The 27039-nt window shown below is 38.6% G+C and overlaps 1 protein-coding gene across 1 annotated transcript in view; it reads left to right on the top strand.

The window, feature by feature from the left end:
- Window positions 1-25996, top strand: part of cdk17 (cyclin-dependent kinase 17) — a 70006-nt gene extending 44010 nt beyond the window's left edge. Inside the window, exons 3-17 of the mRNA XM_017683313.2 lie at window positions 289-453; window positions 8838-8971; window positions 10468-10593; window positions 16829-16885; window positions 17103-17217; window positions 18626-18720; window positions 18805-18867; window positions 19114-19237; window positions 19377-19497; window positions 20032-20129; window positions 21178-21283; window positions 22175-22217; window positions 22356-22446; window positions 22563-22640; window positions 24059-25996. Coding sequence (XP_017538802.1) covers window positions 289-453; window positions 8838-8971; window positions 10468-10593; window positions 16829-16885; window positions 17103-17217; window positions 18626-18720; window positions 18805-18867; window positions 19114-19237; window positions 19377-19497; window positions 20032-20129; window positions 21178-21283; window positions 22175-22217; window positions 22356-22446; window positions 22563-22640; window positions 24059-24096 — 1454 coding nt within the window. The 3' untranslated portion in view covers window positions 24097-25996. The remainder of the gene's footprint in view (window positions 1-288; window positions 454-8837; window positions 8972-10467; window positions 10594-16828; window positions 16886-17102; window positions 17218-18625; window positions 18721-18804; window positions 18868-19113; window positions 19238-19376; window positions 19498-20031; window positions 20130-21177; window positions 21284-22174; window positions 22218-22355; window positions 22447-22562; window positions 22641-24058) is intronic.
- The last annotated feature ends 1043 nt before the right edge of the window (window positions 25997-27039 follow it).

Raw genomic sequence — 27039 nt, 5'->3', positions numbered from 1 at the left:
CGCTGCCCCCTGAGGGCCCGAAGATCACGGCATCCAGCTATTTCAATGAGGTGTTTGCGCACTTTTTCTCCAAATATTTGCAGATGACATGTTGCACTGACTGTGCCTGGTGGTACATTTAAGAGTCTTACAAACACAAAGGTTAAAAATGTCATTCTCGTCATATTATGACTCAAACTTGCACTATAGTGCTGGTATGTCAAAGGGTACCAGTGACTTATTGCATGTGCTTTGATCATTGTGTCTGAGGCATGTTTTTATTTTTGTTTGTTTGTTTGTTTGTTTCAGAGCCCATAGTGAGAAATGGCCGGCCACCCTCGTCTCACAGTATGCACTCGTTCCTGCACCAGTACACCGGCTCCTTTAAGAAGCCTCCTCTCCGCCGGCCTCACAGTGTCATTGGAGGTAGTCTGGGCTCCTTCATGGCTATGCCTCGTAATGGCAGCAGACTGGGTAAGCCAATCACATGACCTTGGCCTCGGTCAGTCAGTGCAAGGCCATGGCAATAATAATAATAATAATTATTATTATTATAATAATTATAATAATTATTATTATTATATATTTATAGAGCACTTTTCATACAAGTGGCAGTTTAAAGTGCTTGACAGAAGGGTGATAATATCTTACAGTAATAGACAGGACAGTGACAGATTAAGTGAAAAAGACATACCAAAAAGATGTGGAATTTTAACTGAACACCAAGTTAAAGAGAGACATTTTCAAATGTTTTTGAAATGTGTGAACTGAGCTTGACTAATAGGTGGAATGGAGTTCCACAGTTTAGAAGCATGATAACTGAAAGATGCCTCTCCACATTTTCTGTATTTTACAGAGGGAATTTGCAGAAGGCCACTATCTACAGATCTAAGATCACGTGTTAGAAAATAAACAGACATTTTGTGATGTAAGCGGGAACTGTAAGGTCATTTAGAGCCTTAAAAACTAGAAGCAGAATTTAAAATTAAAATTTAAAATTTAAAAATTTATTCTGAATGAGCAAGGTAGGCAGTTCAGTCAGCATGAGCCCATGGTAATACAACAGTGATATGAGTGCTCTTTTTTTAAAAATTTTTGTTAGGATCCATGCTGCTGCATTTTGTACTAGTTGTAGTGGATGTATTTTCTTAGGAGGCCTAGTAAGGAGAGCATTACAGTAATCAAATCTGCCTGTAACAAATGCCTTAAGAAGTTTCTCTGTGTCATTCTGAGGCTGAAATTTAGCAATATTGATAAAAAGCTACATTTACTGTGTTTACATGTGAGTTAAAACAGAGCTCAGAATCTAAGATTCCACACAGGTTTCATACTTCAGGTATGGTATACGAAGCTAAAGAACCGAACTTCTCAAAGAATTTTTCTGTAAGTTTATGTAACAAGTATCAGTATTTCAGTTTTTTAAGTTGTAAGAAAATTTGTGACGACTTGTGAAAAATATCTGGTACACAGCTGGTAAGCCTGTCTACAGTGTCTTGATCATCAAAAGGAATTGAAACATGTTATTGCGTGTCATCAGCATAGATAAGAAAATTATGTTTCCTAATAAGATCAGCTAAAAGTAAGAAGAGAAGACAAGACCAAGGGCCCTAAAACTGAACCCTATGACACTCCACAAAAATGTAAATGTTTTTGCTGAATGATTTCCCAGTTAAAAAAAGAATTCTGTGTTAAATATGATTTTATGAGGTCGACAAATAGTCTGTGTTACATATGATTTAAACCTTTCTAAAACTGTACCTGAGAAGCCTACCCACCCAGTATTCAAGGCAGAGTATTAGAATCTTGTGATCAGTGGTATCAAAAGCTGCACTGAGATCCAGTAGGACCAAAGTAGACGGATTTTTGCATCAGTGCTAAGCCTGAGGCCATTCACAACATGAGATAATGCTGTCTTAGTACTATGGTTAGAATAAAAAATATTGGAACTCACATAACTTTTTTTTTTATATTAAATATGCATTTAATTGTTTGGAGGTAACTTTAAGACTTTTCTTAATTTTTTTTGACCAATTTCTTTTTTAGGACGAAAGAATCTATGCTATTCTGTTTCAGTAGGGGCTTCACCAGGGCAGTTTTAAAAGCATCTGCAGACAGAGAAAAGTTTACAGTAGTTACGATGATGAACACAATCAAAAACCATCTTGAGGAGTGAAGTAGGAACCAGGTTAGGGTCACATGAGGGAGAATTAATTTGTTTATAACCTTTGTAAGCTCATGATGAATGATATCAGAGATGTCATCAATGGACTACTTATTTACTTATCTTAAGTGTGTGGATTTTGTTACTTTGATAGATCTTTCTGGATTTTTTTTCTCATATTTCTCTCATAGTTGAAGTGTACCTATGATGAAAACTAAATACTTTTTTGCCCCAGTGTGTGTGTGTATGTATGTATGTACACACATGTGTGAAATATGTGTGTGTGTGTGTGTGTGTGTGTGTGTGTGTGTGTGTGTGTGTATATATATATATATATATATATATATATATATATATATATATATATATATATATATATATATATATATATATATATAATGTATGTGTATAATATTTTTTTCTCAAATGGTGTCTTGGAGCTCAGTGCTGTTTTGCTCAGCACTCTAGGTACACAGTTGAACAAAATAATGTTTCACCAGCAGCATGCTGCAACATGTACTCTGTAGCCAAAATAAAACTAACAAATTAACAAATAAAACTTTTCACCTGTAATGAGCTATATGAGGTCAGGCACTGATTTTGGACAAGGCCGGGCTTTCAGTTGGTTTTCCAGTTGATCTCAAAGTTGTTGAATGTGGTTGAGGTCATGAGGTGTTCAGCGAGTTTGAGTTCCTCTACAATAAGCCTTAAAACCATGTCTTTATGGACCTTGCACAGTTATGCTGGAATCTGAAAAGGCCTTCTCCTAACCACAAAGTTCAAAGCGTTTGATTTTCTGGTATGTCTTTGTATGCTGTAGCATTAGTATCACACCCCTCACTGGACCTAAGGAGCATAGTTAAAAAAAAAAAGCCCAGACCATTATGCTCACTTCTCCAAAATTTACTGTGGACACTGTGTATTTTGGACACCCAAGCTTTATGAGCTTTATGAAAAGCTCATGCTGATGCACAGTTCTTGTTCTGGTACTGAGTGATGCAACAGAGGATGGATGATTTTTATGCTCTAGGTGCTTCAACACACTCTGGTCCTGCTCTGTGAGTTTGTGTGGTCTACCGCTTTGTGGCTGAGCTGTTGTTGCACCTTGATGGTTCCATTTCGCAATAATAGCACTTAAAGTTGACTGGGCCTACCAGGGCAGAAGCTTCACAGACTGACTTGTGGAAAAAGCCATGTTTAAAGTCACTGAGCTCTGCAGTGTGAAACATTTCACTGCCTAGGTTTATTTATGGAAATTACATGGCTGTGTGCTTGATTTTTATTTATTTATTTATTTATTTTTTGCCAGTTTTCTCGCCAATTTAGTTGTCTCCAATTCCTTTTCTCCTCAATTTAGTCGTCTCCAATTCCGCCCACTAGTCAAGACTCCCCCCGAATCACGTGATAAAACCAGCACTAAGAGGGCGAGGACCAGCACAGGCTTCCTCCGAGACCTGCGAAGCGCCACCGCATCTTTTCAAACTGTCACTCACGTGACATCATTGGACAGCTGAACATGCCAGTTTTGTTACGTCAGCTAACAGCCGCCTGTGTTGACTAGCATCACACTGAGTGGTAGGGGGAGAAGTGGGGGGCCATCCTACCTACCCAGAGGGCGAGGTCAAGTGTGCTCTCTTGGACTCCCGGCCACGGATGGCTGTAGCATCACCAGGGATTGTGTACTTGATCTTAGCAATGCATGTGGCTGAAACACCTGAACTCAATAATTAGAAGTATATTCACATACCATATAATGTATAAGACGTGGCCTGTGCTGTTTACTGACCCACACAGTGAAAAGGACCATAATATGGACTACACATATTGCAGTTAAACAAGACAGTGGTGTTCAGCACTAAATTGTAAGACAGTATGGGACGGATAGCAAAATGTATAAAAAGTTCTTAGTTTGAGTTAAAATGCAAAACCCTAGGCTAATAGAACTTTGTCTTGCTGAAAGCTACTTTACCTTGTGCCTCTGTAGCTGAAGAGATGTTTTGTCTGGTTCATGTGGGGGTGTTCATGCATGGAGTGAGCATGGTCACGATGGCAGGAAGTGAGTCAGAAGAAGGTTGCTAGGAGGTGAAGCAGCGGGAAGTGTGTGTCACTGCTCTGACAGTTCCGTCCTGCTGCTTGTAATACGTGTTGTTGTGTGGTTCCCATACCCACAGACCTGCTTACCGAAGACATGCACACGTCCAGACATGTCCGTCTTCTATGTACACACATTCTCTCATCTGTCACTGTTGACGTAAGCTGCAGACTTTGTGTGTGTCTAAAAGAGAGATGGGTTAAATATCTGTGGTAGATCAGTTTGCTTGTGCGAGACTGAAGGTTTTGGATTTGTGCAGGGTTTGGCCATGAGTTTGACCCACTTTCAGTTTTGCAGTATTTTCCGTGCACTTGAGAAAGTGGAGCATAGTCTTATGCCTGCCTTGCATTTCTAGAGAGACCAAAAAGAGGATAAGGAGGAGCTTCTTCTTTTCAAAAGAAAAGAAAGATCACATTGGACAGTATAATAGTGACAGAATGTTGATGAGAGAGAGAGATACAGTGGAAGAGAGAAAAAGACGTTTGATAAGATTTAAGTTGTCTCTAAAGATTTGACACAGCAACCGATTGCCTCTCTCAGCAGGGGCATACCAGCTCTTCAGATTTTGTGGGGGCAGGACATCCAGGGAATCCTCCACCAAAAATTCCTTTTTTGCAATTTTACAAAATTAATGTTTGGACACTTCTGAACAGAGCTCCCGCAGTTTATTATGGTATCTCATAAGCGCTTAAGGCTGCCTGTTGAATTAATCTCAGCTGTAAATCCATCTTGTCCTCACTCACGAGTCATGCCTCTAACACCTTCAGTAAGCCAGCATGGGTCAGTACAGTAGGCCACTGATACTAGAAAGTTTATATGGCTGTGCTGGCATATTCAAGTAGGAACTTTTTTCTATTGGAAATGAAATAAAATGAAATTTATCGTTAACACTTTAAGAGGTACTATTGGCCAAGCAGTTGCTTGTCGGTTAACAATTAATCAAATAATAATTCACATCTCTGTGTAGGTCTGTGCAGTATGAAAATTAGGCTCATTTAACTGCATTTAGTGCCAAATACTGAATACAGATCATTGTGTTCATGGTATTGATAGCATTTTTAAAATGTAGCACTACTGGTTTTTCATTCTCTGTTCCAACTGACCATGTGTCTGAACAAATAAATATCATAACATATCTTGTATATGAGAATCTTGTATGTGAGAATTTCTTGAAGTATCACAACAATATATTTTTACCATATTGCCATATTGCTCACCTCTACAAATAATTTATATATATATATATATATATATATATATATATATATATATATATATATATTTTTTTTTTTTTTTTTTTTCAGATCTCTTCAAATATATTGGTCACAGGCCACCCCTATCCATGCGCTCTGTCTCTTACCCCTTCCTCACTACTTCGGCTTCACTGATGTGACTCTATGCATGAATGTTATTCGAACACTTCCTATTGAACACTTGGCTTCATGGTGATGGACTGTTCTCTTGTCATCTCTTTTTTTCCTTTCCTCTCTCCTCACGTCTCCTCCCTTCCCCTCTGGGGGTAATGGGAGAGGAGCGGAGGCAGCTGGATGCTGTAATTGTTGGCCCTGCGGTTAGGCACACTTTACTTCCTCAGTCAGATGAAAGGCTGTAGATGTCTTACATGGGGGTGGTGGTCACAAAGGGCCTCTCCCTAGCACAGCCCCTTATAAAACTACAGCCCAGGTTTATAGCTACCACACCTTTCACTCCAGGTCTCACTTGTGGCTTTGCTCTCAGTTAGGGAGATATGACGATATGATATTGGTATCACAATAATCTAAGCATATCTTGAGTATCGTCTGTTCTTAAAGAACATTTGACCAACTGCATGGCTGTTGTTTTGATGAACAAATTAGTAGGAACAATGTGAAGTGGTGTGCCTTGTCTAACCCACAACATGTACTACATGTAGTTTTTGTTACATGTATAAGATAATACAGATTCATACATGTAGGGTTCTGAGAAAGATTTTTGTGTAGAAGTGATGTGTTGGTGGTTCTATATTTTGGGGATTTATGCCTATGAAAAAAGAACTTCCCTGATGACGTGTTTATGTAATGGCACAACTGTCTTCATTCATTACTGGAATCCCTTTGTTTTTTTTTTTGGTTTTTTTTTTAGCCTTCAAGTCTTTAGTTTACCCTAGAGTTTTTGGTACACTAATTAATGCATTTGAATGCGCAATAGACATTAGCACTTTGACCATTAACATGAGCTGTGAAGGTGCTCAGACCAAGAACTCACTAAAACAACTCTACTAACATCACATAAAGCATAGAATGGTATGACAGTGTAGTTGGAGCTTGTGAAAGTAGAGCTGCCCTGCGTATCATAATAATCTCCTAATAAGCAGTGTTTCGAGGTGTTTGTGATAGCAGTATCATGTGTTGAATATCACTGTATAACCTATGATGGATTATTGGCATATATCTATGCACAATAACCATAGTTCAAGCTATATTAATGGTAAAACTAAGAAGTAAATATTTAGCCCCAGCTGCATGCTTCATTTAAAAAAGGTTTGAACACAGCACCTATGTGACGCAACTGTGTAAGATTTTACCGTGTTGTCTGGAGATAGAGTTCAAAACTTGGATAAAGTATAACTGGTCTTGTTTAGGAAATAAAAGATTCTTGTAGTTGGCATTTTTAAGTGTGGCTCTACTGTTTTTCTAGTGCATTGACTCTTCTATTCTAACAGACCTCAGGAAAGTGAATTGTTGTGGTATACACTCACTGGCCACTTTATTAGGTACACTTTTTTTACCTTGCTAGTAAAAGGTTGGGACCCCTTTTGCCTTCAGAACTGCCTTAATTCTTCATGACATACTTTCAACAAGGTGTTGGAAACATTCCTCAGAGATTTTGGTTGGTTATTGGAGTTGCTGTTGCCTTTCTATCATCACAAACCAGTCTGCCCATTCTCCTCTGACCTCTTACATCAACAAGGCATTTTCGTCCACAGAACTGCCACTCACTGGATGTTTTCCCTTTTTCAGGCCATTCTCTGTAAACTCTAGTGATGGTTGTGTGTGAAAATCCCAGTAGATCATTGATATACGCAGACCAGCCCGTCTGGCACCAACAACCATGTCACGTTCAAAGCCACTTAAATCCCCTTTCTTCCCCATTTTGTTGCTCGGTCTGCACTTCAGCAAGTTGTCTTGACCACATTCTACATGCCTAAATGCATTGAGTTGCGGCCATGTGATTGGCTGATTAGCTATTTGTGTTAACCAGCAATTGAACATGTGTACCCAATAAAATGGCCGGTGAGTGTATGTCACATATCTTGGTAATATCATGAAGTGTCATCCTTCCAAGTATCACCCACCCTTACTCTGTCTTGTCTTGTTTCATCAGCAGCACTGTTGCCTCTTCCACACTCGTTCCCTCTCAGTCCCATACCACAGGATGAAAGAGTTAGCCCTCTCTTAATTTCTGCGTGTGTGTGTGTGTGTGTGTGTGTGTGTGTGCTAGAACTCTAAAACCCTGATTACATCATAATTTGTCCCGTGGGTCAGTGCCGATAAGTTGGATCATACTTTTATGTAAGAGTGTGGGCTTAAGTACATAAACATCACACACACACATAAGTTCACAAAGTTCCATCCTCCCTCTTATCCTGCATACGGATTATGTTCCTATGAATAGTAGTGGATCTTAATGGTTTTAATGCATCATTTATTTGACAGTTACAGCATCAGGATGAATGTTATTATTTGAGCTATGCACTGGATTATGAAAAGAGTAGACAAGGTTACCAACAGCTCATACAGTGCAATGAATGCGTGTGTGTGTGTGTGTGTGTGTGTGTGTGTGTGTGTGTGTGTCGTATAACAGTAGGCATGTCCACATTTGAATATGTGTTGGAGTAATACTGAGGCATGAATAAGGTCTTTCACTGAAATGCCGAGGTTAGGGAGGAAGTACATGTGCTTTTTTCCAATGCGTACACTCACTCTCTTTCTCAGAGAGGAGCTAGTAAAACTACTCAGATAAAATCCCAAAAGCACTATTGATAAATTGATTCGTAGCAATGGGCATAAATGATGACTGTAGGAAGACCATGAGATGTGGAGTAAGGTTTTGACTGATGAGTTTATATTTGTTATTGGGATTACTTGGCTCATGAAAATACAACCAACTTCTAAGACTGTACTACTGTGGAGGTGTGGAAAAACACCTCTTCTTCTAATTGAAAACATGCCTCCTGAAAACAATAAAACTGTAAGGCAAAGCGTGTACACATACTAAGAAAATACTGAAGAAAAAAAAAGTATTATATTTTGTTGATGATGTATAATTGTCTATTAAATATATATTCCACCTTTTTCTCTGGTGCTGAAAAATGCATAACATGGATGTGATAACTGTTTTAACCAGAAATTAACAAAATGAAAGGCTGGTCTGTCTTTTGCATAATATTATATTTGTGGAATTAAACATCAAGCAGCCATTTGGTGGACAACTGGCAACCTGTCTTAAAACACTGCCTAAATTTAGAAGAGGTTGAAGATACACATTTCTCATACTTTTGAAAGCGGATTTTTGTGTAAAAGTTTATTTGATAATATTGTAATTCAGCATTTCTTCCCTGTCTAGATATAGTCCATGAGAATTTAAAGATGGGATCAGATGGGGAGAGTGACCAGGCATCAGGAACATCTTCGGATGAGGTCCAGTCACCCACTGGAGTGTGTCTCCGGACCAGGACACATCGACGCATATCCATGGAGGTGAACTTTGTGCTTTTGAGCTTTTGCACACAAAAAATATAACAGCACAGGCAGATGGATAAACGAGGAGGTCTCAAGAAAAGATGACACCCACCTGGTATCTTTTTGAGGTTTCAGTTCATTTAATGCGAAGAGCATTGGCCGTAATCCTCTTTTAAAAACAACAAATTGTAGGCTGCTTGTTATTAAAAGATATTGAGAAACATTCATCCATGCAACCAGAAACTGTGTGTGTGTTGTGTGTATGCGTGTGTGTGTTGTGTAGGCATGTGCCCATTTATGCATGTTACCCAGAATAACCACAGATGGTTCATAATAATTTTGTGCAGGGTAACAGACCCTTTACTGCAATGTCATCAAAATAATGATGTCTTTCATTTGGGAGCAGGGAGACAAGCGCAGGTAGTGTAAACAAATAAATACATTACTTAAGTAAATTGCCTTTAGATGTGTTAGACCAATCAAAAACAACCTAAGACGCAACACAACCTACAGGCAATAAATAACAGCATTCAAGCCTTGAGCCAGAAAAAGTGGATATGCTGATCTTGTTCGCTTAAATAACAGGCCTGAAGCTTAATTTATAGGAAATAATCACTATATGAATCAGTGTTATTGGTATGGGTCATTAATATCGCAGATGACATGTTGCTAATATTAATTTAGGATATGAATGTACAGTCTCCTTTTTGCATGAGAATGACATGTTATAAAACACTCACCCAAATTTTTTTTTTAACTGGCTAAGAATGATATAAGAGCAATAAGTGGTTTACAAACAAGATAGAAAAAGCATTTTGAGTAGTGGTGTAGGGCTTTAATAGATTTATTTTAAGACTGTGCATTTTTTTTTTTTTGAGGTTAAAAAGTGTGCTTATTCGATATATCTAAAAATTATATCAGCCAATAAAGCACTGTTTAACTACAACTGTTGGATTATAAAATTAAAATGTAAAACCTAAATATAAATGTATATCGGCCAATGTTTTCAGTTATCAGAATTTTGCCCACAATTTTTTTTTTTTTTTTTGTATCCAGCAGCCAAATATACACAAATGCACACACATTTGTCCTAAATTCATTATCTTTGTGCAGTCTTGTGCATTCTATCAGTGCATTACTTCTTGACATTCTTTCTGATCTCACTAAAGAGTGATTGCCAGTTGCATGTGTTGAGGTTTTTGCCCTCTGCTGTTTAGATTGTGTAACTGCAGATTCTGCAAGTAGATATTTATGTAAGATATCATTGAGCACACATTTGTAAAAATGGGGCCTGTGTTCCTGAAAACATGAGAGGTCCTGAAAGGTCATTTTGTCACTTTGAATGAGTATTGATGATGCCTTAGTCTTCAGTCAAATTTTTGTTGTAAAAGAGATGGTGGTAGAAACAACTGATGGACATCAGTGTTCTAGACTAATGGTTTGCAAAGAAACTAGAGTATGCACTACTCAGTTTAGAAACGAACTCTCTTATCTGTGTGTTTGTATGTGCTTAGGACCTGAATAAACGTCTATCTCTACCTGCTGATATTCGGATTCCTGATGGGTACCTGGAGAAACTGCAGCTGAGCAGTCCCCCCTTTGACCAGCCTCTCAGCCGTCGCTCACGTAGGGCCTCTCTGGTGAGTGCGAGTGTTTATCCACACAGATGGGATGGATGTGTGCCCCTGTATGTGCATTATTGTACTCTTAAAGCATCATTATTGGGTTACAACCACATTCAGTCATAGTATCCTACAATATATACACCAACTGAAAGACATACAACCTCTCTTCTCAGATTGGTTCCCAAGCATTTGCTGCAGTGGAAAGATGGTATTTTTCTTTTGACAATTCCATACTGTTCCAAAATAATTTGGCTCATTTTAACTTCTTAGCTGTAGTTAATTTTCCAGATATTAAGATTACTTGAATACTAAGCTTAGATTTAAAGAGGTCAAGACTTATTATCCTGTAGCTGCTATGGATTGTTCTGTAATTACTACAATACTGCTACATCATATGTTGTTTTGTGACTGTGAGAATAGAAGTATCGTGCTACCGAAAGGGCAGTAGAGACCTCAGTAGACCTCAGTGAAGTGTTTGAAAATCCTCCTTGTCCATAATGTCACACCATGTAATCAGGCTCAACATGCAAAGGGTAGGTCATGTAATAATGGAAATTTGGAAGAATATACATCGGAAATGTCTTTAGAATAATTTAACCTGATCTACTCTTAATGCTGCCAAAATAAGTCAACATTTGAGACATAGCGCTAGGTGTACTCACTGCTGTATTTTCCAAGTTTCAGTTTATGTTTGGTTTTTTGAGTCTGAGACTGAGATGTGGATGCTTTGCTTGTAAAATCCCAAGCGTCAGGATATCCCCTTTAAAGATTTTTACCATTTGCCTATGATGGAGTTCCATATAATCCGAAAAGAAGATTTGCAAAAAATATTGACACAACTACCCAACATTGTGCCAGAAAATTCTAATTTACTTGTTTCAGCCCACTTGACAGTCCAATTGCTCATGAACACACATTATCCAGTTTTTTTAATGAACAAGAAAACAATATTACAATGGATAAGCAGCACACTTTTCCGTGTTAGCTGAGTTTTTATTAAGGGTTTTTTTTTTTTTTTTTTTTTTAATACTGGTTTCCATTCCCTTCCCTGTAATTGAACACAGCACAGCAGCAAGTTGCATAGCAACCCACACATTGTAGACTGGGGAGTATCTGTCAGAACAAATCTCTTATTTCATATAAGAGGTCATGATGTAGCATGCTACTTTGGAGAGGTTTTATGCCAAACCAGTGGCACGACTATGAGTCATACATCTATTAACTTGTGGCGGCACTTGATTTTCACGGTGCTCTCCATGTGGTTTGTAGTTTCCCCAGGTTCCCTTAATATAAGACTGCCTTTACTGGCTGGCCTTACTTCACACAGTCTGTGGACCAAAATCTCTGACAAAATTATTTTTAATCTATCACTTGATTAAACTCAATTAATTGATTAAAATAAACAAATTAATACATTTTTGTTTATTGATAAATCTGCAATGAATATTTGGGCTTGATTTTTCAATTCTGTTCATGGTGTCTCTGTTTATATACTTATATATATTGGACAATTTACACATACATATATACACTCACCAGCCACTTTATTAGGTAAAATGTTGGACCTCCTTTTGCCTTCAATACTGCCTTAATTCTTTGTGGCATACTTTCAACAAGGTTTTGGAAACATTCCTCAGAGATTTTGGTCCATATTGACATGATAGCATCACGCAGTTGCTGCAGATGTGATGGCTGCACATCTATGATGATTATGATGTAGCCATCAGCAGATGGGTACACTGTGGTCATAAAGCGATGGACATGGTCAGCAACAATACTCAGGTAGGCTGTGGCATTTAAACGATGCTCAATTGGTACTAAGGGGCTCAAAGTGTGCCAAGAGAATATCCCCCACACCATTACACCACCACCACCAGCCTGAACCTTTGATACAGCTCAGGATGGATCCATGCTTTGATGTTGTTAATGCCAAATTCTGACCCTACCATCTGAATGTCGCAGCTGAAATGGAGACTTGTCAGACCAGGCAACATTTTTCCAATCTTCTGTTGTCCAATTTCGGTGAGCCCTTGTGAATTGTAGTCTCAGTTTCCTGTTCTTAGGTGACAGGAGTGGCACCCGGTGTGGTCTTCTGCTGCTGTAGCCCATCTTATTCAAGGTTCGATGTGTTGTGCATTCAGAGATGGTGTTCTGCGTTCCTTGGTTGTAACAAGTGGTTATTTGAGTTACTGTTGCCTTTCTATCATCTGGAACCAGTCTGCCCATTCTCCTCTGACCTCTCACATCAACAAGGCATTTTTTGTCCACACAACTGCCGCTCATTGGATGTTTTCTCTTTTTCGGACCTTTCTCTGTAAACCTAAGAGAGGGCTGTGCATGAAAATCCCAATTGATCATTAGTTTCTGAAATACTCAGACCAGCCCGTCTGACAACAACAACCAGGTCACGTTCAAAGTCACTTAAATCACCTTTCTTTCCCATTCTGATGCTCGGTTTGCACTTCCGCAAGTCATCTTGACCACCTCTACATGCCTAAATGCATTGAGTTGCGGCCATGTGATTGGCTGATTAGTTATTTGTGTTAACAAGCAATTAAACATGTGTACCTAATAAAGTGCTGCTCAAAAAATAAAGGGAACACTCAAATAACACGTCCTAGATCTGAATGAATGAAATATTTTCATGGAATACTTTGTTCTCTACAAAGTTGAATGAGCTGACAACAAAATCACACAAAAATCATCAATGGAAATCAAACTTATTAACCAATGGCGGCCTGGATTTGGAGTCACACACAAAATTAAAGTGGAAAAACACACTACAGGCTGATCCAACTTGTCCTTAAAACAAGTCAAAATGAGGCTCAGTATTGTGTGTGGCCTCCACGTGCCTGTATGACCTCCCTACAACGCCTGGGCATGCTCCTGACGAGGTGGCGGATGGTCTCCTGAGGGATCTCCTCCCAGACCTGGACTAAAGCATCCACCAACTCCTGGACAGTCTGTGGTGGAACGTGGCGTTGGTGGATGGAGCGAGACATGATGTCCCAGATATGCTCAATCGGATTCCGGTCTGGGGAACGGGCGGGCCAGTCCATAGCTTCAATGCCTTCATCTTGCAGGAACTGCTGACACACTCCAGCCACATGAGGTCTAGCATTGTCCTGCATTAGGAGGAACCCAGGGCCAACACCAGCATATGGTCTCACAAGGGGTCTGAGGATCTCATCTCGGTACCTAATGGCAGTCAGGCTACCTCTGGCGAGCACATGGAGGGCTGTGCGGCCCTCCAAAGAAATGCCACCCCACACCATTACTGACCCACTGCCAAACCGGTCATGCTGAAGGATGTTGCAGGCAGCAGATTGCTCTCCACGGCGTCTCCAGACTCTGTCACGTCTGTCACATGTGCTCACTGTGAACCTGCTTTCATCTGTGAAGAGCACAGGGCGCCAGTGGCGAATTTGCCAATCCTGGTGTTCTCTGGCAAATGCCAAGCGTCCTGCACGGTGTTGGGCTGTGAGCACAACCCCCATCTGTGGACGTCGGGCCCTCATACCATCCTCATGGACATATGCACATTTGTGGCCTGCTGGAGGTCATTTTGCAGGGCTCTGGCAGTGCTCCTCCTGTTCCTCCTAGCATAAAGGCGAAGGTAGTGGTCGTGCTGCTGGGTTGTTGCCCTCATACATGTCTCCTGGTGTACTGGCCTGTCTCCTGGTAGCGCCTCCAGCCTCTAGACACTACGCTGACAGACACAGCAAACCTTCTTGCCGTAGCTCACATTGATGTTTACTTGGAGTTATATTGTGTTGTTTAAGTGTTCCCTTTATTTTTTTGAGCAGTGTGTGTGTGTGTGTGTGTGTGTGTGTGTGTGTGTGTGTGTGTGTGTATGTATGTATGTATGTATGTATATATATATATATGTGTGTGTGTGTGTGTGTGTGTGTGTGTGTGTGTGTATATATGTGTGTGTGTGTGTGTGTGTGTGTGTGTGTGTGAGACACACACACACCCACCCACCCCCACCAGCAGTTCACGAATTATGAGTGAGATTTGCTGTGCGCAGCAAATATCTGCTGTGATGAGATTGTGAGAAAGTAGTACAGCTGAGAGTGATGTGGTTAAGCACAGTTGCCTGGTTTCCGCTATAAAAGATTCTGTCATTTAGACTTTTTTTTTCTCCCCCATGTCTGTAGTTGATTGGACTGATATTCATTAAAAAAAAACAACAAAAAAAAAACGTTCTGATGCAGTTGTGTGATACCATGGTCAAGAATAGAATGAATGAATGAATGAATGAATGAATAATTCAGTAATGTAGTATATTATTACGTATGAGACCTAGTTGACTTACTGATTTAATTCATAAAAAATTTATGAATTATTTAATTCATAAAATTTTATGTTTACCAGCACCTCTTGTAGGATCGTTTTCGTGTTTTAGTGTTTTAGTTGTTTGGTTTTTTTTTCTGCTGTATAGGAATAAGAAATGGAGGATATGACTTACTCACTTTAAAATTGATTTCATGCACTTGAATAAAATCAGTTAGCCTGTGGGATAAGTTGAGCTTCTTCCAGTGGCCCCCCATAATAATGATATTCACAGCCTTATGAAAACCTCCGGTGTAAGTGGGTCAGGAACGTCAGATGTATCTAAGAGGAACACTGGGGAATATATCTTTTTTTTTTTTTTTTTTTAAATCAATTTTCATGCCTGGTTTAAATAGATGCTTATTGTTTCTACAAAGTCACAGACTTTCATATAGATGAAGATGTTTAATTACATAGTCTTTTAATTACATAGTCTTTAAATTTATTTTCCTGCAGATTTGTCTAGTATCCTCTTCAAAATCACCTATATTAAATAGCTGACTTGCGTTCCACGGAGTGTCTCAGGGCTGAGAAATCAGGGTTTTTGTACTCTTCTTTGTACTTCACAATAAAATTTCTCTAAAGCTGTGGAGGACCGCCAGCGGTCTCATAAATATTCATACTGCCTATTGTGCCTCTGCTTCTTCACCCTTTTTGAAATGGAGTATTGTGAGATGATGCATTCTGATTTGTGGGGAATAAAAAAGGAGGAGTGGTCTTACAAACCAAAACCAGCACACAAATTATTTTCCTAAAGTATACCAAGCTTTATATGTAATATGCTAGATATGTAAACAATAAATTTAAATACATGTCTTTGTCTGAACACCCAGATTTTATTGGACTTATATTAATTTAATTAATATTAAAAATATTGCAGATTAACATCTCTGATTCACTGCTAATGTAGTGTAGCCTGAAAAGCAGTTTGTATTTGTATTTGATTATTCATCATGTTGAAAAGGCACTGATACTTTATGTAACACTGAGAATACACTCTTAAAACATGTTGTTCCTAAGTAGATGTATGGTTCAAGGGAAAGCCTTAAATTCGTATACAACTTTGGTTATTAGGAGGTTTTTAAACTTAAAATGTTCTTCACTCCCTCCAAAGAAAGAAACATCCTTTTAAAGCTTCGGGAAGTGTTTTTCAAACTGAACCTCAGGGGCCTATGGTTGCTTGATATCAACTCCTAACGGATTAGGATATTTAAAAAATATGGACCATATGTGGTTCTCTGAAGGCCTGTTTGAGAACAATGACTTAAAAGAACCCAAAGTGTTTTTGACTTATTAGGACTGTTATACCAGGCTTATTAACTGGTAGATTTGGGAAATACACTCTAGAGTCCTACTCTTTTCTTTTCGCTTACACACTACAACTGGGCATGAAGTCAGTTAACACCAGTGTGAAAGAGGGCAGCATGTTCTAGTGCTGCGTTGTCCCTGAACACACACTGTTCTTTTTGTACCTAGCAGGTTTTGCATGTGAAAGGCTCCCTACTCTGGTGTCTGCGTTTTCTTGGCATCCATTGTTCTTGGCCGTGATCCGTCTCTGTCGTTACCAGCCCACCTCGTGTGTGTGTGTGTGTGTGTGTGTGAGAGAGAGAGAGAGAGAGAGAGAGAGAGAGAGAGAGAGAGAAACGAAGCAAAAGAGAGAATTTGTCTGTTCATGTTTGTGTTTTAGCGCCCCCTGGTGCTGTCTCCTTTTTTGGAAGCTTGTGTGTTTATGATTAATGCCTTTTGTCTGGGAAGAGAAATTGTCTGCAGATATCAAGATATCAGAGCCATTGACCACACTCTAAACACATGTTTGGATGTGATAAGGTCTGTTCAGTGTGTGCAGGCTTGTTTAACAGCAACTGCAGCGATGTCTCATTACTGATAAACTCTCACTCTCTTTCTCGGTCTTCAGTCAGAAATTGGCTTTGGGAAACTGGAGACCTACATAAAACTGGACAAACTTGGAGAGGTAAGTGATTCTTATGGAGTTATTGAGCTTGCATCCATAAACTGAAGTTATTGCAAATAAAGTTATTGAATTGAACATCCATCCATGAACTAAAGTTCTTGCAAATAAAGTTGTTGAACTCAGTATCCATACAAACACAAAATACTTGCAATTCTGTCGTCATAGTCCTTTGTGATATCTACTGGTAGCCTGAGTTAAAACCTGTCTCTATTTTTAGGGCACATACGCCACAGTTTTCAAAGGCCGGAGCAAACTGACAGACAACCTGGTGGCTTTGAAAGAGATTCGATTAGAGCATGAGGAAGGAGCGCCGTGCACCGCCATTAGAGAAGGTAATGAAACCTTCTTCTTTTGAGTGTTTTTATATCTCCTTCTTGGTTTCCCTCTGTATGATCTGTTAATTTTTAAGAAGCCAAGTCTGTAACTTTGCAGTTCAGGTCTAGACCTTTGGCATAGTTCAATAAAAAGAGAAGACTTGCCAATAAACATTGATCATACCAAATGAAGTTGCAAGTAAGCACCCATGTTTTCATGTCAGTGGCCAACAAATGTACCAGTTACACATGCCATACAGTTACTCACCTTTTCACTTATGCACTCTATGGCAAGTTAAGCAAAGACAAAAATCCCCTTTCTGTAGCAAAATACATGGCACCTTGAAAAAACCGTTCACATGGTGAATTTTTTGAGCTTATGTTCTCACTCACAAGCATGTTACTGATTTTTAAGATATCTCAATCAGAGAACAAGTAATGGCATTAAAAGGTCTAAAATCTCTAAAAGGCCAAAACTGACAAAATATATTTGAATATTTGACTGGTTCTGTTTATATCAGAGCAGAATTTAACAGATTTAAGTTAATCTGTTATTGTATTTATGAACCTTTTCAACATTTGTAGATATCACCCTATGAAAATTTTCAATTGTTATTAATAAATGTCATTTTAGAAGTTATTATAAATAATGTTGTGCTGTAATCTCAACAAATCAGCTAGTTAGCCTGCTGCAGGCAACCTTCCTTCTTTATGGACATGACATCGTCACTCCTGGCACTTAATTTACTCTCTTTCACTCGTGTTTTTGGACCAGTGGGAAAAATAATTAATTATCGGTTATTTCTGTTCTTTTCCATCAGTGTTCATGTTAATACATGTAAGATTGTCCAAATGTGTTTACTCATTTTGCAGGTTTTCTACTGTACTGTGAGACATGTCAGTTGATGATGGGGTTACCCTTTCCTCTCACACACAGCTAGCTGCACTCATACACAGATTTATGTGAATCAAAGCTTGTTGGCCTTTTTGAGGTTCTTTTTCTGTGAAAGTGTGAGAAAAGTGTAATGTACATGCTAACAGGCAAACCTGCTAATTGAGGCTTTGCTTCTTTTACGTATTAACCAAATATTAAAATCAAGCTTTAAAAGTAACAAGTCATGTTTCAGGAACTACAGAAAATACATCCAAAGTATTGTAAAACCTCATTTTTAAAAATTGTTTTCTTTTTTTTTTTTTTATTTCTGCAACATGAACATCAGTGACAGGTCTACAGGTCCCTTCACACATATAAATTAATAAAATATCTCTTCATTCACTTAAATTAGTCTAGGCCTTTAGCTACTACCTGTTAAGCCATAATGGCTTTCCCTTGCTTATGATCACAAGGCACATAATCTATACTAATGCCAAAATGGCCTCTACACAGCATGTGAGTGCTTTTTTTCCCTCTTTCCCTCTGTTTCAGTGTCTTTACTGAAGGATCTGAAACACGCCAACATTGTTACTCTTCATGACATTGTCCACACTGACAAATCCCTCACACTTGTCTTCGAGTACCTGGTAAGAGAACCTCTTCCACTCTATAGCCTTCCAAGCACAGTGGTTTATAGTGTTTTGCTGTCTAACAAATGCCATTTCTTGCAGGATAAGGACCTGAAACAGTATATGGATGACTGTGGGAACATCATGAGCATGCACAATGTCAAGGTATACTCACCCACATGCACCTATCCAGTGTGATAAATGCCTTTATGGTTGCCAGAACAGTGTGGGTGCATTTGAACATTTTAGTTTGTTTATGATGTTTCATAAGTGCACACTGCTAATAATGCTACAAATGTGACATCTCTCATTTATCACCACAAGTTAATCTAGTGGTAAGGCTTGGGTCAAGAGTCTTTGAAGCTTAAAATAGCTATTAGTTTAATAACCTTTTTTTTTTTTGCTTTCCAGATATTCCTGTTTCAAATCTTGCGAGGGTTGGCTTACTGCCACAGGCGTAAAGTTCTGCACAGGGACCTGAAGCCACAAAACTTGCTCATCAATGAGAGAGGAGAGCTCAAGCTGGCTGACTTTGGTATGCTGGGTTTTGTAAGGCTCAAGATGAGCAGAATGAGAGGAATGACTTTTATCTTCAGAATATGTGTACATGATTGTTTTTGAAGACAGAAGTTGTTGTTTTTGGATTATTAAATTTATTCCCTTCTGTGTTGTAGGTCTAGCCCGGGCGAAATCTGTCCCTACTAAAACATACTCGAATGAGGTGGTGACTCTGTGGTACAGACCTCCAGATGTACTGCTGGGATCCTCAGAGTACTCCACACAGATTGACATGTGGTGAGTGAGTGTGTCTGTATGAGCTCAGCAGTGACATCTGTTGTGCAAAATGTGCTAGCATAAATGTACTTTGATGGGTAATTGGTAATATGACAAAAGCTTGTATTCTCAAAGTGGTAACTTTCTAAACTATACTTCACTATAAAGTGAAGTAACATTCTAAACTATAATGTATGTAATGTAACTAGATCTCATTCTGAGTACCCTTAGAGTACCACTTGTCATTAAATGGGGGGGGTTACATTGGCTTACAGGGTTTTGATATATGTACTGTAGAATGCAAAATTGAATTAGTTTGGATCGTAGTGGTTCTCTAAAATGTTTATGTATTCATAGGAATACTAAGCACTACACCTATTGTTTTTCAACAAAAAAAGCAATGTTATACGGCTCTGAAAATGTGTATGTCTCGCATAATGCGACTGAAAAAGAATGAGTTTCCTTAGGCTTCTCTCAGTGCAGCAATAAATGGAGAGACTTTTAGGCATAGTGGTCAATGGGTTACAAGTATGTGACGCACATTTATCTACACAGGGGGGTTGGGTGTATATTCTATGAGATGGCTGCTGGACGGCCACTGTTTCCAGGGTCCACAGTGGAAGATGAACTGCATCTCATCTTCAGGCTACTCGGTAAGCAAAGCCTGAATAGTGTACAAGCTCTTTGTATCTGAAGCTAAATTTGGCAATACAGAGCCTTGATCTTCCAGACGTTACCACACACACACACACACACACACACACACACACACACACACACACACACACACACACACACACACACACACACACACACACACACACACACAGAGACATTCGTCTGCCAGGTGATGTCATGTGCTATTTAGAGCTCAACGTTGGTTTTCACCTGCTCTAAAAACAAACGGCACCCTTCTAATGCTGACTCACACAGCTCAAACCAAACAGTTACACAGAGAAAGTGTGCTAAGTCAAGAAAGGCATCCAAAGAAATTGTTGACTTTGGAATGTACAGCAGTTTAAACAAACTTGAAAACTCAAAAGCAAATGTATTATATTAATATAACTCAGGTGTGAATATATATGGGCCATATGTTCTAAAAAGATATTGCCGTTTTAATATAAGCAGATCTATACAGGTCTATAGGTAGATTTTAAAACTTCTTAGGCAAGACCCCCGATTAAGCTTGGTCTAATTCACTCTAGCTTGTCATTCCTCTGCATAAACACGTACTTAATTCTTTCATTTTAGTACTTAACTCCACCATTTTATGCAAAAAAAAAAAAAAAAAAAAAAAAATATATATATATATATATATATATATATATATATATATATATATATATATATATATATATTATACATAAATCTTTGATCAGTTGCATAACCTGCATGCTCAATAGTGCACATAATTTTAGCTATTTCCTGTCATACCAATAAACCAATTCATCATTGATCAATGATAGAGCAATGGCCAGTAGTCCTTTTGCAAACATCAGCTCACCATTTTTGTATGGTTTTATACTTTTTAAGATTTTTTTTTTGTACTGAATTTTATATTTGTTAGCACTGCATCAGTCAGCTTATAGTATTGCATTAACATAATGATTGTTGGATGTTGCTACAGGAGTAATTTGCATTTTTTTAAATAAACGGCAATTAATAGAGCAAGTACTAAATATCTGTGGTTTGCTTGCTTAGGTACACCAACAGAGGACAACTGGCCAGGAATCTCATCTATTGAGGAATTCAAATCTTACAACTTCCCTAAATACAAACCGCAGCCCTTCATCAACCATGCCCCCAGGTATGTGTGTGCATGTGCGTGTGCATGTGCGTGTGTGTTGAATTAAAAAGATTACCGGTATCGGTTACCAGGATGGGAGATATTAGTGGGTGATAAACTGGTTTATCTGGTATAACAGTTGAAAATCTTCTTTAACATATTATTTCCATCTAGTGTAGATAACATAACATACAGGTTAGTGTAAGTCTGGTATGTTTCAGTCATATTTCACTGAAAACACAGTTGTCTCTTGCTGAGAAGTCAGTTGCAGCCAGAGTTAATGTTACTTCAGTTTGTTACAGAGGGAGCGACCAGTAGGGAGAGATACATGAAATGAACGATGTAATATGAATTGTGCACTAAAATTTCCAGAAAAATGTTGTATGTAAGTAGAGCATGTGTTACCTAGTAATTTGACCGGGGGAGATCAAGCATGTTTCTCCTTTACAAAAAAGGGTAAAAAGATCATAATTACGAAATTATGGAAATAAGTTGATCATTGTGCTTTTGAAGTTCCAATTAATATTTAGTGCAATTATTGTGTATTTTTTTTGTAATTGTGCTAAATTAAAAGCAGCAGTGTAAGCCTTAATTTATGACCCTGAAACTCATAACAGAAATATTAATTCCCCCTTATACTGACAAGGCAAAGTATATTATGAAACATAAGTGAGTCTTTGCTTTAAATGTTTGTCCCTATTCCTGGTTATTTTACTGCGCACTGCTGGCGACCATGACCTATGTGTGTGCATGTGTGCTTCTGCCAGTAAGTCAGGATATCCTGTGGAATTTTTGAGCTTTCCTCTTCCTTCCTCTCATTTGCCACTCTAATTTGATGGTTTTGTCTCTCTCTCTCTCTCTCTCTCTCTCTCTCTCTCTCTCTCTCTCTCTCTCTCTCTCTCTCTCTCTCAGGCTGGACGCTGAAGGAATTGAATTGTTGTTGTCCTTTCTTAGGGTGAGTGCAACTTCTCAGTGCTGTTGCCACACAAACTGCCCACACTTTTGTCATACACCCTCAGATCAGTGATTTCTGCTGCTGTCTGGCCTGGCAGTCTTCTTCCAAGATTGCTTATTTGATCTGTTTTCTCCCCAGTATGAGTCCAAGAAACGAATTTCTGCTGATGATTCAATGAAACACTCCTACTTTAAGAGCCTGGGAATGCGTGTTCACACACTGCCTGAGAGTGAGTAAACAATACACACACACACTCTCTCTCTCTCTCACCCTTTACACACAGTCTGATGTTAAATATGCAGCACCTGCAACCCCTCTCTCATACAATGTGCTGTGATCCTGCAGGTATATCTATGTTCACACTGAAAGAGGTGCAGCTTCAGCGAGACCCTGGTTATCGGAACTCTTCCTACCCAGAGACAGGTGTGTGTGTATTGTGTGTTTTTGTGTATGACTTGATAGCTTCTGTATGGAATCATTTATTGGCAAAATGTCTTTTTATGTACAAAGATTTTGTCTTGGTGAAATTGGTGCTTTCTTAAGTAAAAACAAATAAATACAATACACAACCACAAGGGCTATCACCAAAAACTAAAACTGGGAGAGAATTGGAAATAGTGAAAATAATCACAGTATATTTCTCATTTGTTTATTTGTATTTATTCTAATGCAACAAATGCTTATTGACCAGATAAATGGCTTTGCATACCATTTTCTCAGATACCTAAGACTTTTGCACAGTTCTGTGTATATATGTATATAAAAGTCTGAGATCACATTTCATCTTAAGTTAAGATCTGACATTTCAGAAGCAAGTCTTGTCTTAATTTAGGTATTTTATCTTGTCTTACAGCATCTTATCTCAAGTTAGGAAATGTTAACCTACTCTTTTACCAAGCAACTGACAGTGTGCACACAGCTGGAATGTAAACATGTAATCAAAATGATGTTAAAAATGTGTTAGCTGGACAGCTGCCATTCCTAGTGTAAAAAAGGTTAGACCAAAACTAAAGTGCACTAAACTAGAACTAGTTAGGACAGTACTTAGGAATTTCAGTCTGGTCAGGATGCTTCTGTAATAATCTTTTCTTACCTGGAGTTAGGATAAGATTGGGAACATAGGGTTCTGTAATAACTATTGTCTTAAATTCAGCCCTAACTGAAGCTGTCATGGTGATAGCAGGTATGTCCCCTGGGATGTTTTGATTTATACCTTGAAATACGCAACAAAGTTTTATAAAATTGTAAAATTAAGAGAGGTTTTGAGAAGTAAAATGATGAAGTGATTTAAGATGGAAATGATTTAAGATTCAAATTGAAGCAAATTAAAGACATTGCCCATGTTAAGGCCTTTTGAGTCTCATCACTTCTGTTAAAGCTCATGTTCAGACAACTTTCAGGCTAAATTGATCTACTCATCAGAGGCTTTTGCACAAACATGGAGTGCATGCCTGCCTGAGTGTATGCTTTGTTTAAAAAAAAAAAAGTGAGACATACAGTACTAAATATTAAGAAATTCTGAAATTCACTCAAACCTGTGCTGATATAATATGTAATGTAACATTCTGTATCAAAAATAAAAAAAAGCTAAATAAAAGCGTTTTAACTAGTGGTTTTAGACTTTTATGCCCTGTATATCCACAGGACACAAACTCAACAATCTACTGCAGTGTGTTTGCTTGTCCAGAAGGTGGTGTCAAGGACAATTTTTTTGCCCCTCAAAGTCTTACTTTTTTTGTAGAAGTTAAGTCATAGCAATGCTGTAGAAGAGCAGTTGAACAGATTTTTATGTCTGGTCATTTAACTACAACAACTGAGTGCCCTTCTTTCTGTCCCTACAGGAAACAGCAAGAGCAGAAGACAGAGTATGCTGTTCTAAGCTTTGCTCACCTGTGCACTCACTCTCATGAACACACTCGTACAAGCACACACAGACACACAAGCACACACAGTGGATCAGGATGATGGCTTTTGCTCAGTGACCGTCTTTTGTAGAGTAACTGACTAGCCTCCCCCCAACCTCTTTAGAGAGTGTGTGTGGACGTGAATGGTGGGTGAAGGGGACTGGTCACATCATCTCTTTCCCATCCTCCTGTGTCCAGCATGCAGCCAGTTTCAGTGATTAAACTCACCAATGCCCCTGATTCCTCTCTGCTTCCCTCATGGGTGGGTCAGGAGACTAGACTGTGTGGTGGGGTGTGTATATACCTGTGAGTGTGTATATTTATTGAAGAGGTCCGTGGGCTTGTTAATTTTTTGCTGCTAATTGACTACTGTCTCCTTTTAACTTCCCCACTCTTAGCCGACCTTTGTTGTTGCTACGGACACGTTAGTACTGTCGGCAAGTTTTTTTTTTTTTTTTTTTTTATAAAATAACTCAGTAATGTTGACATTTGCAGATGTCTTTTGTCATTGCGTTGGTTTTACAGAGATGGAATGCCTTTAAGTCTTTTTTTTTTTTTATTGTCCTAATTTTCAGTTGCATTCTTTTTTTAATTTTATGTAGAGAAGCTTCGTTCCTACAGATTTTGTGGAAGCTGTACAGAAACTTCCCGCTCCATTCCAATCTGCAACCTCACCATAACATTTCAAATGACCCCAAGCTCAGAGGGGAGACCTTCCTCCAGTCTTTCAGTGAGCCGTGGAGTTCTTCTGAGGGCTACTTCCAGGCTAGTCTTCAAAATAGTGAGAAAGCTCCAACATGAAGACTGTTTTGGAGGCAGTTGAATAATTCGTGGCTAGGTTTGGACTTGCCTTTTCATTTCCAACCGACGTTGTGGAGCAAAGAGGGGGAAAGAAATACAAGCTGTGAGAGGGGATCGAAAACACTGGACCAGCAGTAGTCATGTGACCTCGGCAAAAAGAAAAAGAAAAAAAAAGGACTAAAGACCAGACCTAGCTTTTTCATCCTCATCCTCCTTTTCCTTTTCCTCAGTGAAATATTTTCTGCTTGGACTGAATTGCTTGTATGTTTTTTTTATTTTTTTTCCTTTTGAGAGCTAATTATTCTAATGCATCGTCAGCGACTGTAAAAAAATCGTACTAGATCTCCACTGTAGCTTTGGATTGAGTGTGAGAGAGTGGGTCTGTTTGTTTGTGTGTGTGAGAGAGTGGGTGAGAGAGATATTATGGAGATCAGACTGTACAGAGCCTCGTTACGCCATGCTTAGTGAGGTTTGTGAAGACGAGTTAGTTTCATTAACAGTATTAAGAGAATTTTCCTAAGTTACATTTTGATTCTTCTGTGAATAATGGTATGGTATCTCAGTGTGGCATGTCCGGCTGTGTCACATTTGTGCTTGATTTTTTTCAGAAGAGTTTTAAAAGAAAAAAAAAAATATAGAGTATGGAAACATACAGGAACAAATGGAAAAAAAAGAACAGCTGTGTAGGACCAATACCTTTTTTCCAACATTTGTACACATGAAGAAAACATTTCAGAGGTTTTAGATTCAACAGACAACTGTGTTGTTTTTTGAACTGACAGTTATGTTGATTAATATTGTGATTTTTTGCAGTTGATTGTGACTGGAGAAGTGTGCGTCTGTGTGTGTGCGTCTGTGTGTGTGTGTGTGTGTGTGTGTGCGTGCGCGACTGTGTGTGTGTGCGTGTGTGTGTATTTAGATGCATGGAATGCCTGGTGTGTCGTAAACCTCGCCTCTGTGGAACACTGACACTTGCAGTTGAAACTGTCGACTGAATTGACCATTTAACTCTTTCTACTGCAGATATTTATTTCTCTTAATCAGTGAAGTAAACATGGTCTGTTTCATATGGAATGCACCTTGTGGTCTCTTTTTAGCAGTGTCATGAACAAAGTTTACATGTAAGAGTGACTGGAGAGACTGATCATAAATCATGTTTGGTCTGATTTCTGGTTTTAAATGAGTTTGTATATCATCTCTGTCATGTTGAAACCACAACTTTTTTTCCTATGTGACCTTTCACCCCTTAGGGGTGTACTGATGCACAAAATTCAAAATTGGATTTGATGGGATACAGTAGTCAGTAGGATCATACAGAGGATTTACCTCAGAATGCAAACAATTGCTAAGCCTTCCAAGACTGACTAGATAAAAAAAACAAAAAAACGCAAAGTTGTGAAAACAACCACCTATGGACAAGTGAGTCAAAGATCATCTTGTACTAGAATGAAGGGAAAGAAAGAGTTTGGAGAGAGAAAGGGACGACTTGTGATCAATCTAGAGCATACCACCTTATCTGTTAAGCATGGTGGAGGTAGTGTTACATAGTGGACTTGTAGAGGACGAGGTGCACTCAGATCCCTAGTTTTGATTAATGGATGATAAATGAGAGAGACCCTCTGCGATTTTAAATTATGATGCTTTCAAATCCAGTTTTTCAATGCATATTGAAATTGTTACTTTCCTTATTCATGTAAATGTTTCATGATGAATGGATCAGTAGAAATTTTCCACATGAATTTTAATAGCAATTTAATTTTTTTTTTCTCAGCTATGTGAGAAAATGAATTTCATTCCTTGGACAGCTGCATGACACAACCTACAAATGCCCTTTCTAAAGAATTTAGAAGTTAATGAAAATAAGTTTTATTCTTGATCACAGTTGTGACCAGTGCAAAGCTACACAGTCAAACGGTGCATCGGTTAACCAATTTACTAATTAATTAGTAAATTGGGGGGGGGTATCAACCTGATATGCAGTGAACCCAGAAATAAAAAAGTGAAGCAACATACTGATATGACATTATGTTATCGTGTTCTAGAACGTCTCAATCTATATGAAAATCAAGCTGTATGAAAGAAAACAATTGGTAGGATTACAACAGCAAATGTGAGCC

This window comes from Pygocentrus nattereri, chromosome 1 (genome assembly GCF_015220715.1).
Source record: "Pygocentrus nattereri isolate fPygNat1 chromosome 1, fPygNat1.pri, whole genome shotgun sequence".
Classification (NCBI taxonomy): domain Eukaryota; kingdom Metazoa; phylum Chordata; class Actinopteri; order Characiformes; family Serrasalmidae; genus Pygocentrus; species Pygocentrus nattereri.
Note: the sequence above shows the minus strand (reverse complement) of the source record. Positions and strands in the feature narration are given on the sequence as shown.